Below are 12,274 nucleotides of genomic sequence, written 5' to 3'. Positions count from 1 at the left end.
CCTCATTAGACCAGCCGATGCTGCCTCAGTGAAGCAGCGTACAGTCTCACAACTGTCTTTGTCAACATGTTTTAGGGTGGATTTCCCAGTATGTGAGCTCATAACTCCTCTGTGTCAGGCCTATACTCAGATGTACACATGCTGCTCGAGAGTTTGCGTAAATATTTGATGTGATATTGACCTTCTGTCTGCCTCTGTGGCTCTTTATCGACTAAACAAGTGTTCTTTAGGTAGACTTTGATGCTCTGGGCTGACATCCAGATCTGTTTTCTTACCTGTTTTTTGTCATTCGTCTGTGTTGTGGGTTTTTTTTATGCCACTGTCAAAGACAAATTTCCATTTTATGTAAAGTTTGATGGACATTAAAGAAGTCTAAGTCATTCACTAAATAAATAAGGATAAGATCAGATAAAGTAAAGAAGGAAAGAAGATGAAGAAATGCAGCAGGTAGATTAAGGGAGTTATTTTCTGTTAAACCATCGTCGCAATGGAAAATCCTCTTGTTGTCTCCATTTCCACTTTACATTTCCGATTATGATTGCTCCTCTGTGTCCATAATATGATGCCATGCTTAACAACCCCTGTAACCAAATCATTTTCATATTCAGCCACTAAATTTAATTTGTTCATGGTATCCAGGATGGATTTCAGATGGTGGAGAAACTAAACACAGATACTGAGATTCTTTCTTTCTCCCTGAATGTACTGTGCTGTTGAGACTTAGACTCAGACATTTTCCTATCTTCAACAGCTGTTTTGACAGATGTACAAATGAGGTATTGTGGTTGTGTTGTAGTGTGAATCTGTAGGGTTAGAGACAATGTTCCTCTGGGAAGCTTTAAACAGGATAAACTAGACACATAGTGCTGGTGAAGATGACAGTTTGTCTGCTGAACTGCGTTGAAGCAAGGGATTCCTGCTACTTTAAAAGATGAAATCCAGCTTTTTGCCAGTATTATCAAATTAAACTGCCAATATTCTCCAAATATCTTCAGACACTGTGTGCATTACTGCATCTTGAACCTTTCTATAACGGCTTTATACCCCAACAGAGTGTGAACATCATCAGAACACCTCTAGACACTTTTGTCTTTAGACATGGTCGTAGCTGGTTTCGACACCTTAAGAGGAACACTTAGACATTTTGAAAAATACGCTTCTTTGCTTTCGTTCTGGGACTTAGATGAAAAGGTCGACACCACTCTACAGACTCCAGGAAACTACTAGTCCTATCCAAGAAATAGTCTGGCCCATAATCCCCTGCAAAACATCACATTTTACTTTATTCCCTCTGGTCAGTTTATTGGTTGTTTGGTCGATATGCTCATGTCTGACCAACTTCTCATTGGCTGAACTGTCACTAGAGTTACTTTCATATGGCTGAGTGTCCACCAAAGTGTTTTAATTCCAGCTAAGACGATACAGAACAGCCACAGAAGTTAAAATGTCAGCACAAGGTGAGGTACTCGTTCTGGTCCTTGTTTTGAATGAAAGGAAGGCTGAAGCATGTAGGGAGAGCAGACGGACCCACTGGTCTAACAGTATTGATTTCCTCTTCACTGTTATTGTTGTTGATCAGTACTTGGTATTTGTTCTGCTCTTCCTTCACTGTGATTGGATGGATTTGCAACTCTCAGCGAACAGAAAAACAATACCAAACTGCTCAGCACCTCATCACACTGCTGGCGTCTGTAGCAGAGTGTAAATATGCAATAATTTAAAAAGGACACGCACCTTTAGTCAGAAACAGTTCAGTGAACACACAGCGCTACAAGGTCGTACAGGTAGAGTGACCGATTCAAATAATGCAGAGATAACGTGCAGATTTTTCCCCCCATTGACCAATCAATTGGTTTAAGAGCAGGTAGAATTTGAGGCAACCATGATTTGAACCAGATTAACCAAACAAGTTTTAACATGTTGACAAAATTAACCTTCTGATAGGTTTATTTTGTTACCTTAAAGGTGCAGTGTTTAGGATTTAGGGGAATATATTGGCAGAAACAGAATACAATATGTTTTCTTTGGTGTATAATCACCTGAAAATAAGAATCATTGTGTTTTCGATACCTTGGAATGAGGCGTTTATGTCTACACAGGGAGCAGGACCTCATTTACAAAGATCTCCACGTTCACCCAAAGAGTAGCTTTGAAAAAAATACTGATTTGTAACATGACACTGCTTTATTCAGTATTTTTACCAGTTTAAATCACTTGGTCTGTTTGTTTTGGAGAGGAGGAGACCTCTGTGGATAATTTGGTTCACGGTAAAAACCTCCTGAAAGTCTGGATTAAATAAAAGGTGAGCGTACATTAGCATGTGTTGGACAAGCTGCCCGTCTCTGACATGCCAAACAGCATCGGAGAAACACTGATTTTTACCACGACACTGCTTTATTCAGTGTTTTTACCAGTTTAAATCACTTAATCTGTTTGTTTGTCTTTGTGCTAAGCTATGCTAACTGGCTACTAGCTGCAGCTACATATTCAGCACACAGAGTGGTATTGATTATCATCTCACCCCCCCCCCCCCCCGGCACTATAGGTGTTCAATCACATACACACATGGAGACAGGTGCGGTCTGTTTTTACCTGTAACTGCTCTCCATGCATTTGCTGCTGGCAGGTGAGGAATGTAAAGAAGGAGACGGTATTTACAGGCCTCAGGGCAGATTCTTCTTACTATGCTGTGATTACTGATATGGCTGCTTTACAGAATTTACAGTGTGTTCTGTGGGGGAGCGTGTGTGTGCTGGTGGGGAAAATGGGCTGGCTATACATTTTAAATTCTAAATACAGTCAATTAACAGTGTGTATATATATATATACGTGTGTGAGTGTGTGTGTGAGTACGTTGTAGCGTACACCAGTGTGTTTTTAATGGCACTTTTTGTGAGACACATTTAAGTCTCTCTTTCTTTGATATTTTTCCATCCTAAATGTGTTCCATGTCTTTTCCTGTCCTTGTCAGTCCCCTTCTATCTCACGAACTGATTGTGCATTTTGAAAAGCCACATCACGCTGCGTTAAGTGCCAAAAGTGAGCTGTTCATCCAGTCAGCAGACTCCCGCTGAGCAGGAGCACAAGCAGGTAAACGCGCTTGTTTGTGTCAACTCATCACATCAGAAATGTCAAAGTCTTTTCTTTCTTTCATTTTCCACTTGTTACTTTTTCCTCTCTTTCATCTCGCTCTCACATCCAGAGGTTCCTAATTTAGCAGAGAGTTGAATGTTATGTTAACGGTCACAGTCCTGTCTGATCATGAATCAGAAATAGAAGCAATTTAAGGTCTCTTTTGTCTCTCGCTCACCTTCCCTTTCCCTCTACTTTGGTGTTTGTCCTCTGTCCCCTGTGGTGTGTACCGCACACCAAATCTGGCAGCTTGAATCTGACATGTCATAAGTCATATGTTGCGTGAAACACAGCCAGAGAATATGAAAGCAGGCTTCAATCATTTGGGCTGTAAGGCGATGAGATATTCAGCCAAACGAGAGGGCCTGTGCAAGTGGGGGAAAATTGGCTAAGTGATTTCAAGCAGGTGCTCTTCCCCACCAGGAAGCACCGCAGACAGCAGCTCCGAAAGCTAATCTAAAAAAACTAAAATTTTAAACACTCCACTTCATCTTAAGAGTCTTGATTACTCCGCTTCTCTCGCCGTCTCTCTACAGGGTTGCTATTCAACTCTCACATTCTCTGCAGTGATCTCAGCAGGCAACAGGATTTGGAGGTTTAAAAGTTAGATTTGAATGTTTGTAATAACTGTGTATTCAGTGTTTGCCGTATGAAGTCTGCAGGATTGCAAAATATTGAATGCAGAGTTTCTGAACACAGTGTCATCCCTTCAGACTCATAACACACCTCTGAAATCTGCTCTTACAGCTTTGCATGCTGGGATTTCTCACTCTGTTTTCACAGGAGTACCAAATACAGTTTGAAACCCCCCCAAAGAACTCTGGGCTGATGGAGGGTCAATCGATAGTGTGTGCTCTGACAGAAATACAACCAAGCAATCATATATGTTTTTATTGGGCAGGTGGGGGAACTGAGTTTCAGCACACAGGCCAAAAAAAAAAAAAAAAAACTCATAAAGTAAGCGAATCAACTGGCTCTGGGCTCACTTCATAACGTGCAGTATCCTGGCAAACTATAGGTTTCATTGTTGCCCTGCAGCTTGAAGGTTGGCTTTCAAGGCGTACAGAATTTATTTTAACAAAGTGAGACAAAAAAATGAATAGACTGAGATGAGAAGGCCTCCAAATTAGAAGACAAAATACCCTGCTTGCTAAAAAGACTTCTGATGTGACGCCCCAATCGACAGGACATCATTTGTCTGTACCTCCAACACATGTTGGTTAATCAATGTTTTTTTGTTTGCTTGTTTGTTTTTGCAGCAACAACAACCTGGTAAGGGTTAGGGAAAAATCATGGTTTGGTTTAAAGGCTCTGTATGCAACATTCAGAGTATTAATATGGCAGCTGTGTAAAGATATGGTGGGGTAATGACATCTGATGCTTTGGTAGACGGACTGGCACATGTGAGTGCCGATGTGTTAGGCCCACTGGCTAGTTAATCGCCAATGTTACTGCTGATAGCGGGACTGACATGGTCACAGGAGCATAGCGCCCATCTTCCGACTCAGCCACCTTCATGTTGAGAACCATGCGCACAATCATAAGTTGGGTTTCTATCCAGAATGTGAAGGAAATTTTAACTGAGTTTCTAGAAAATCGGCAGAATGAAAATGTGAATGTATGTGCTTTTCTATCCACTACGGTTCTGCAAATATTGGGAGTTGGTTAATTGAAATAAGCAGCAGGTGGCGCTAATTCTCCAGAAGAAGAGGGCGCAACAAGACGACATAACTAAAGACACACAGAGAGCACACATAGAAAGTTTGGAGTTCTGGTAACAGCTCTGTGTGCGTACATCAACAGAAAGCTTGCAGTGTCATGACTATATGTCATTTATTCACCGCATCTGTTTCCATTGCGCTACGTCACACTGACTTTTTATCAGTGCACCGGGAGTGGGTTGTCCACTAATGGGAAGATTGGCGGTCCAATCCCCGGCTCCTCCAATCTGCATGTCAAAGCATCCTTTAGCAAGATACTGACTCCCAAACTGCTCCCGATGGTGCTTCCATTGGTGTGCACGAGCGTGTGAATGGTTACTGAGTAGCAGGTGGCACCCTGTATGGTAGCCTCGGCCACCAGTGTGTGAACATGTAAATGTGACGTAGTGTAAAAGCACTTTGAGTGGTCGGACACTAGAAAGGAGCTATACAAGTGCAAATTAATTTACCTAACCTTTCCACCTCCCCTAAACTTGGGGTTTCCACTCAGGGGTTTTCATGCATTGACTGAAAATGCACATACAAAGAGATGGATGGAAACACACCTATGGATACGTTCTAAATTTTGCACGCAACTCCTTTAAAACAAGTTTTTTGTCAAGGTTCGGGGAATCTTTGTCGTCATGGTTTCAATTACACAGAAAGTGGTCACGCAACAAGAGTGATGACTGTTGCTTGGGAAAAGAAAAGAACAGCTGTCCCCTGTATTAGCTCCAATGTTTTGACCTGTATAAAAGATGAACGTGGCTACGGTGACGTCACCCATCTGTTTGTGGAATATTCACTCTAGTGAGAACTGTTCACTTAGCACACAAGCCAAAAAAAGTTTTTCAGCCTCTAGGTTTACTTTTGTGGTATGCAGCCAACTGAATGTGTGCAGTAGTGCTGCCTCCGTCCTCAAGTTCCTACTCGACTGGGCTGGACTTTAAATTTTAATCACGTCACAGAACTTTTAAATTGATTTTCTCGGCTTGAAGAAAGTTTTACAGAAATAAAACCTCCATGGATCAAAAGAATCAATCAGAAATGACCTTGATTGCAGTTCAGGGTGTCCTGTAACAGTTTTACAGTCAGTATGTGTTTTTTACACTTATTTTTATGATGGTGGTCTATGGGAAAAATGCGATCAGGGCCGCAGGGGATTTTTTTTCGCTGCAACAATGCGAGTGGTGGCGAGGAAAAAACTTGAAAGCAAGTCTGAGTGGCTTTCCTGGGCACATTGGGTTTAGCATTGGGCGAGAGGGTCGAGCTAACCTTAACACTAGCTTGGTCAGCACGATGCAGTAACAGTAATAACTAATTGTGGTAATGCTAATTTTAATTTTTGTGAGTTACAAACACTTCCTTTTTCAGCCCTGGAGGTTGCTGCTTGACCCCGACTCAAGACCCTACTGTCTTCTCATTATCTGGAGTCCCTAGGCGTGGAGTCCTCAGCTGGACCCTTCCCCTCTGATATCCTTCTTATGTGGACTTTGTTGCTCTATGATAACGTCACTTAATGTCACTGCTAAAGGTGTTTGTCACGTAAACGTATGTTGTTTTGGGAGGACAGAGTCACTAACACTGAGGAATAGTTCAAATCTCAAATATAAGAATATTAAAGTTTACCAGATGCAGTTTTAATTCGTCAAGTCTTAATGTCAGTTACTGTAAACAGAAAAGACGTCAGTGCAGTTTGCATATTTCCTGCCAGCAATTAATTCCTGACTGCCTCTAATTAGCTCACAAAATACCACCTGCTAATTTCAATTGTAACCAAGTATCTGCATTATCACAAGCTGTGTGTCATCCCTGACAGAATGTTTATAGCTCACCACATTCATTTTATTAGAGAAAGTCGTTAATATTAATGCAACAATATTCAAATTGACAGACACAGTTATTTAATCAGGGTTGGATTTACACTGGGGAGAAGACGCAGCACAAAAGAAGGGATGAAAATTACTAATCAGAGCTTAATTGTTGTTTGCTTGGAGGTACAGTAATTGCAGTGGCACTTAACAGCTGAAAAGAAAACCATCCTGCATGATGAGATTACATTACGTTATAAATACCAGCTTTACAGGAGATAAACAGGGCAGAACTGGAAGCAGGTGTAACTCATATAAACTCACCTGTGTCGGGTCCTTGCTCTGGATCCTGGTCCTTCTTCTTGTCCGTGATGTCTTTGTGGGACACGAGGAACAGAACCACCTCGCCCTTCTCATTCTTAATGGGTACAATGTCCAGAAGACACCAGAACTGTGTACCTGGAGAGACAACACAGATACACTCAGTCAATGCATCTTATCCAGCATGTACTGTTATTACATGGTAAAGTAAGGCATGGCAGGTCTATTACTCCCCACAGTCAACACGTTGCAGGCGTGTGCATCAATTGCACCGTGTGAATAAAGTGTCAGGAAGGTAAACAGGCTCACTGGCAAAGTGTGTTTGTGTCTGTAATGTCACCGACTGTACTGTACCGATTGGTATGATTCATTTCAAGTGGAATACACAGGTCATCATTACATATCATTACATATTTTCTGTGTCTGTGACAGAGATCAGATCATTGTAAGCTGAGGTGGAGGAAGTACTCAGCAGCCCCTTCATGATGAGTTCATCAGGAAACACTGATTTGTTTTATGTGAAACTGTTTTATTCAGTGTTTTTACTGGTTTTAATCATCGGGTCAGTTTAGGAGAGGAAGTGACCTCTGCAGATAATTCGGCTCGTGGTAAAAACCTCCTGAACAAAGAACACAAAAGGAATTCTGGCCAGAGCCTTCAGCTGGATGCAATCTGCAGTCCCCATAAATATTACACACTGAACCTTCTAACATGTTCATAATGTTGTAGCTGTTAAATGTGGGGCTAATTTTATCTACTTTATGTAATTGATCCAGCCCAGTTGCCAAAATAAATGTTAGCTTTGTCTGTTTCTGCAAACCACAGATGCGTTACACTTGTATGTTATTATGTGGCTAATTCATTGACCCATTTTGGCTCAGAATATTGTTGGAAATGTCGAAAAAAAAACCTGCTTTGGTGGTACTATTCCAGCTGGAAACACAGCAACAGGTATTAAAAAACAGACATTTGGTGGCTAAAAAGCTGCTGGAAGACACAGTGATGTCTGGCTATAAAACAACCAGTCTTGTTGTTGGTCTCAAACAGCGGACTGTGGTCTGCAGCTTGACTGGCGTCTCACCTGTGTGATACACCATCCACAATCTTGTCCTCCTCCTGATCAAAGTCAGCTCATATACTACATCACTTCAGCAACACTGATATGACACAAATGAAACAGGCAAATGTAACATATCCGTAGTTTGCAGAAACATATGATGCCAACATTCTCTGCTGAAAGGGCTGATTTTATCTGGTGGGTGTATTTTGGATTTCCCCCAAGAGCTCAAAAAAGTTTAATCTTAATCTGTATTACATCATAATTGATTATATTTTGTATTATTAATCTGGATCTGCAAACTAAATAGTAACTAATGTTATTAAAAGGATGTAGTGCTGTAAAAAGTCCAATATTTTCCTAAATGTAGAGAAGAAACAGGGTTTTTCCTGGTTCAAGATGAGGTAGCGGTGGTACCATCCTGATCATGTGCACACATGTGCACCATGGAGGTCACCATGTTCTATGGCCAGGTTTCTACAGGAGCCCAAAATGGATGAACCAAACACTAGCTCCATTTTCATGTCAGCCACCATAGTAAGAAGCCCAGCTGCAATAAGCAGTGTTGGAGTTACACTGATTTGTGAAAGTAGCAATTTAAATCACCTGGTTTGTTTGTTTGTTTTGGAGAGGAAGAGACCTCTGTAGATAATTCAGCTTCTGGTGAAAACCTTGTGAATGTCTGGATATTAAATTATCAGAGAAAACGGGTGAATACACATGAGCATGTGTTGGACTAGCCGCCTGCAGCAATATTCAAGATTCAAAATTCAAGACAACTTTATTAATCCCCTAAAGGACAATTTCATTTGACAGCTCGCACAACAACACACACACAACACATAGAACATAGAAAGAAAATTGACAGTTGTGTGCAAATTCTGTTAGTCGCCATGATGAATTACATTAAAATGTGAAGAAAACATCAATAAATACGTTCATTAAAAATAATCAATACCAGCACTGGATGATAAAAATACATAGAGGTACACAGTACCTAATGCACAATACACACAATACAGTTCATAAGGATGTGTTTAACAATCGGACAGCAGAGGGGATGAAAGACTTGGAAAAGCGATTACCCTTACAAGCAGGTTGGGCGTAACGATGCCCTGAAGGCAATAGTGAAAATTCACTTGCTAAAACATGCCCGGAAGTACTTAGAATGTTGTGTGACTTCCTCAGAACCTGTTGCTCCCATAGTGAACCTAGGTCTCTCTGCTTAAGTCCGATAATCTTGGAACAAATTTTCACAACTCTGTTCAGGCTATTCTTGTCCCTGAGTGACAGGTTTTGAACCAACAGATAAAAGAATAAGTCAAAAGGCTTTCAATGAAGGACTGATAAAAGCAACAAAGAATCACTGGACTGACAGAAAAAGAATTTAACATTCGAAGGAGATGAGTCCTCTGCTGTCCACGTTTGACCAGTGCTTCAGTGTTAACATCCCATTTAAGCTGGTTGTCAAACACAGTGCCTAGATATTTATAGGAGCTGACAATTTCAATCTTCTCTAAAATCAATCATCATCATGTTACGTCTAAAATCAATCATCATTTCTTTAGTTTTGGATGCATTTAACTCTAGAAAGTTGTCCTTACACCAATCTACAAATGCAGGGAGAGCCACACCATGGTTGTGTTGGGCACCCTGAAGGAGAGACAACAACACAGTATCATCCGAAAACTTAACAAGGAAGCTGCTGTCACAAGATGATCTGCAGCTGTCAGTGTATAAGATATAAAGAAGAGGTGACAATACGCACCCTTGTGGTGAACCGGTATTAGTTACAACAATGTCAGACAAATGACCATTCACAATGACCCTCTGCTGTCTGTTGGTCAGGAAGTCTAAAATCAATAAAACATGTTGATGTGGTAGTTTAAAATCAGAAATCAGTCTCTTGATTAAAAGACAAGGTTGCATGTGATTAAAAGCGGAGGAGAAATCTTCAAACAACAGTCTAGCATGGGCATTAGGTTTCTCCAGATGTTTATACAAGGCGTTAAGAATAAAAATCTTAGCGTCCTCAACACCCTTTCCAGCCTGGTAAGCAAATTGTAGAGGGTTGAGTTTACCCTTGATAGCTGTGAGAATCTCATTCTTAATTATTTTCTCCAGGATTTTCATTATCAATGAAGTGAGGGCAATTGGCCTAAAGTCATTAGGCTGTCTAGGCTACTATTCTTCGGTAGTGGCACAATATGAGATATTTTCCACGTACTGGGATACTGAAAAGAATCAACTATCATTTGAAAAATATGTTTAAGAACACCACCAAGCAGCACAGCACAGTGATGCAATGTACGGCCACATATACCGTCAGGACCTGGGGCTTTTCTCACATCAGTGCCTTTCAATAACTTAACCACCTCGTCTATCCGCTCCCCATCAATAGCCAAACTGCATTGGAAATACATGGATTTGTAACATGAAAGTGCTTTCTTCGGTGCCGTAGCATTGTTCCGACCTCTCATTGTTCTGACCTCTCATTAGTCCGACGTCCTGTTGTTCCGATATGTGATTATACTAGGCTATACTGTGTTTGTGTACCACAGAGGATCAGCAACGCAACAAAAGTAGGTTACTGGTCAAGATACAAGTGTCATAGAGAGGAGAGAGTGAAACACCATAACCTCCTGTCATTAACTCTGGGATCAGGGTTGTGTGGGGAGCCCTCCGCGGTGCTGAACGGCTCCCAGCGGGCGTATTTCTACCTTGATGGTGCGCCGCGACTGGCTCTGGGTCAGCTGGGAAAGGCTTGAGGCGGAGCAGGCTCACAGCTTATGCGTTTGCCACTTTCTTTTTCATTTTAACCCACACCATGATCTTTTCCTGACCCTAACCAAGTGGTTTTTGTGCCTAAACCTAACCAGACCTTAACCACAGGGCATCATGATGATTTCGGAACAACGGGACTTCGGAACAATGGGTTTAATATGGTCGGACCAATGGGCTGTCGGACCAATGGGCAGACCCCCTTTATTCAGTGTTTTTACCAGTGTAAATCACCAGGTCTGTTTGATTTTGAAAGGAGGAGATTCTTTGGATAATTCGGCTCCCATTTGGCGCACGGAAAAAGTCTCCTGAATGTCTGGATAAGAAAAAGGTGAGCACACAATAGCATGTTGTGGACCAGCTGCTTGTCTCAGCCATGCCAAACAGTGTCAGAGATGCACTGATTTGTACCATGAAACTGCTTTATTTAGCGTTTTTAACACTTTAAAATCACCTGGTCTGCTTGTTTTGGAGAGGAGGAGCCCTCTGTGGATAATTCAGCTTGCGATAAAAACCTCCTGAAGAAATTCTAACCAGGAAAAGTTTCACCTGGTTGTCATCTGCAGTCCTCACCACTAGATGCCACTAAGTCCCCCTAAAACTTACACTGTTCCTTTAACATGGGGATCTATGGGGACTGACTGGGTCCTGGAGCCAGCCTCAAGTGGCCATTAGAGGTTGCCACTTGGCTGGTACCCACTTTGCTGCAGGCCAGCCAAAAACAGATGGCTCTTTTCTTCCCCTTAAGAAATTTTGGCAACACTTTTCCCAGTGCACTGTGCTGATTCTGATACAGTGCCACCATATCGGTGTAATGCCACAACTGCAGTTACAAACCACAGAAATCTACAAAGTGCAACGGCCGTCAGAGAAGTGTTTTCCATGAAGGCATTCGTCAGAGTTTTGTTGAGAGCTGGGGGCAGGATGAAAGTTGACAATAGTGTCCACCTCATTATTGGCTATGTAGGAAAAACCCTGAAGCAGAAGTATAAAGTGGAAGATAATGGAAACACTCGAAATTGTACCACAGTACAGTGCTCCAGTAAATGTAACTTCAGCCATTGATTGTAAGCACTACACTGTGGAGAATGAGAGCCTGTATGGAAGGTATACTGTATGTGAGTCAGTGAGGAAAGCAGGCTGAGCTCTTATGTTTAAATCTTTGTGATTTGCTGCATGTTGTGTGAAATATATACTGGGCCAAGTTACTGAGCTGAACATACACAGACTTCATATGAGGGGCTCAGAGAATAGAGTGAAGGAAATGCCCACAGTGTCACTCTCTATCCTCCTCACTATCACACGCCCATCACACATGAAGGGAAATGACTTGCTCTGGACAGTTGAGACGGTATTATATTCCAAGAACTTTTCCATGTGTGACCATTCATTCACATTCGGGGGTTCCACGTGCCTGCAGCTATAATGAGACTGTGTTCACAGAGCCCCTTCAGCCTGGATGAAACGCTGCT

General features: G+C 41.7%; 1 protein-coding gene across 1 annotated transcript in view; it reads right to left on the bottom strand.

The window, feature by feature from the left end:
- The window catches only part of kcnh3 (potassium voltage-gated channel, subfamily H (eag-related), member 3), a 234,635-nt gene that overhangs the window by 66,694 nt on the left and 155,667 nt on the right, over nt 1–12,274 (bottom strand). Inside the window, exon 3 of the mRNA XM_033612613.2 lies at nt 6,968–7,102. Coding sequence (XP_033468504.1) covers nt 6,968–7,102 — 135 coding nt within the window. The remainder of the gene's footprint in view (nt 1–6,967; nt 7,103–12,274) is intronic.

Source organism: Epinephelus lanceolatus, chromosome 14 (genome assembly GCF_041903045.1).
Source record: "Epinephelus lanceolatus isolate andai-2023 chromosome 14, ASM4190304v1, whole genome shotgun sequence".
Lineage (NCBI taxonomy): Eukaryota > Metazoa > Chordata > Actinopteri > Perciformes > Serranidae > Epinephelus > Epinephelus lanceolatus.
Note: the sequence above shows the minus strand (reverse complement) of the source record. Positions and strands in the feature narration are given on the sequence as shown.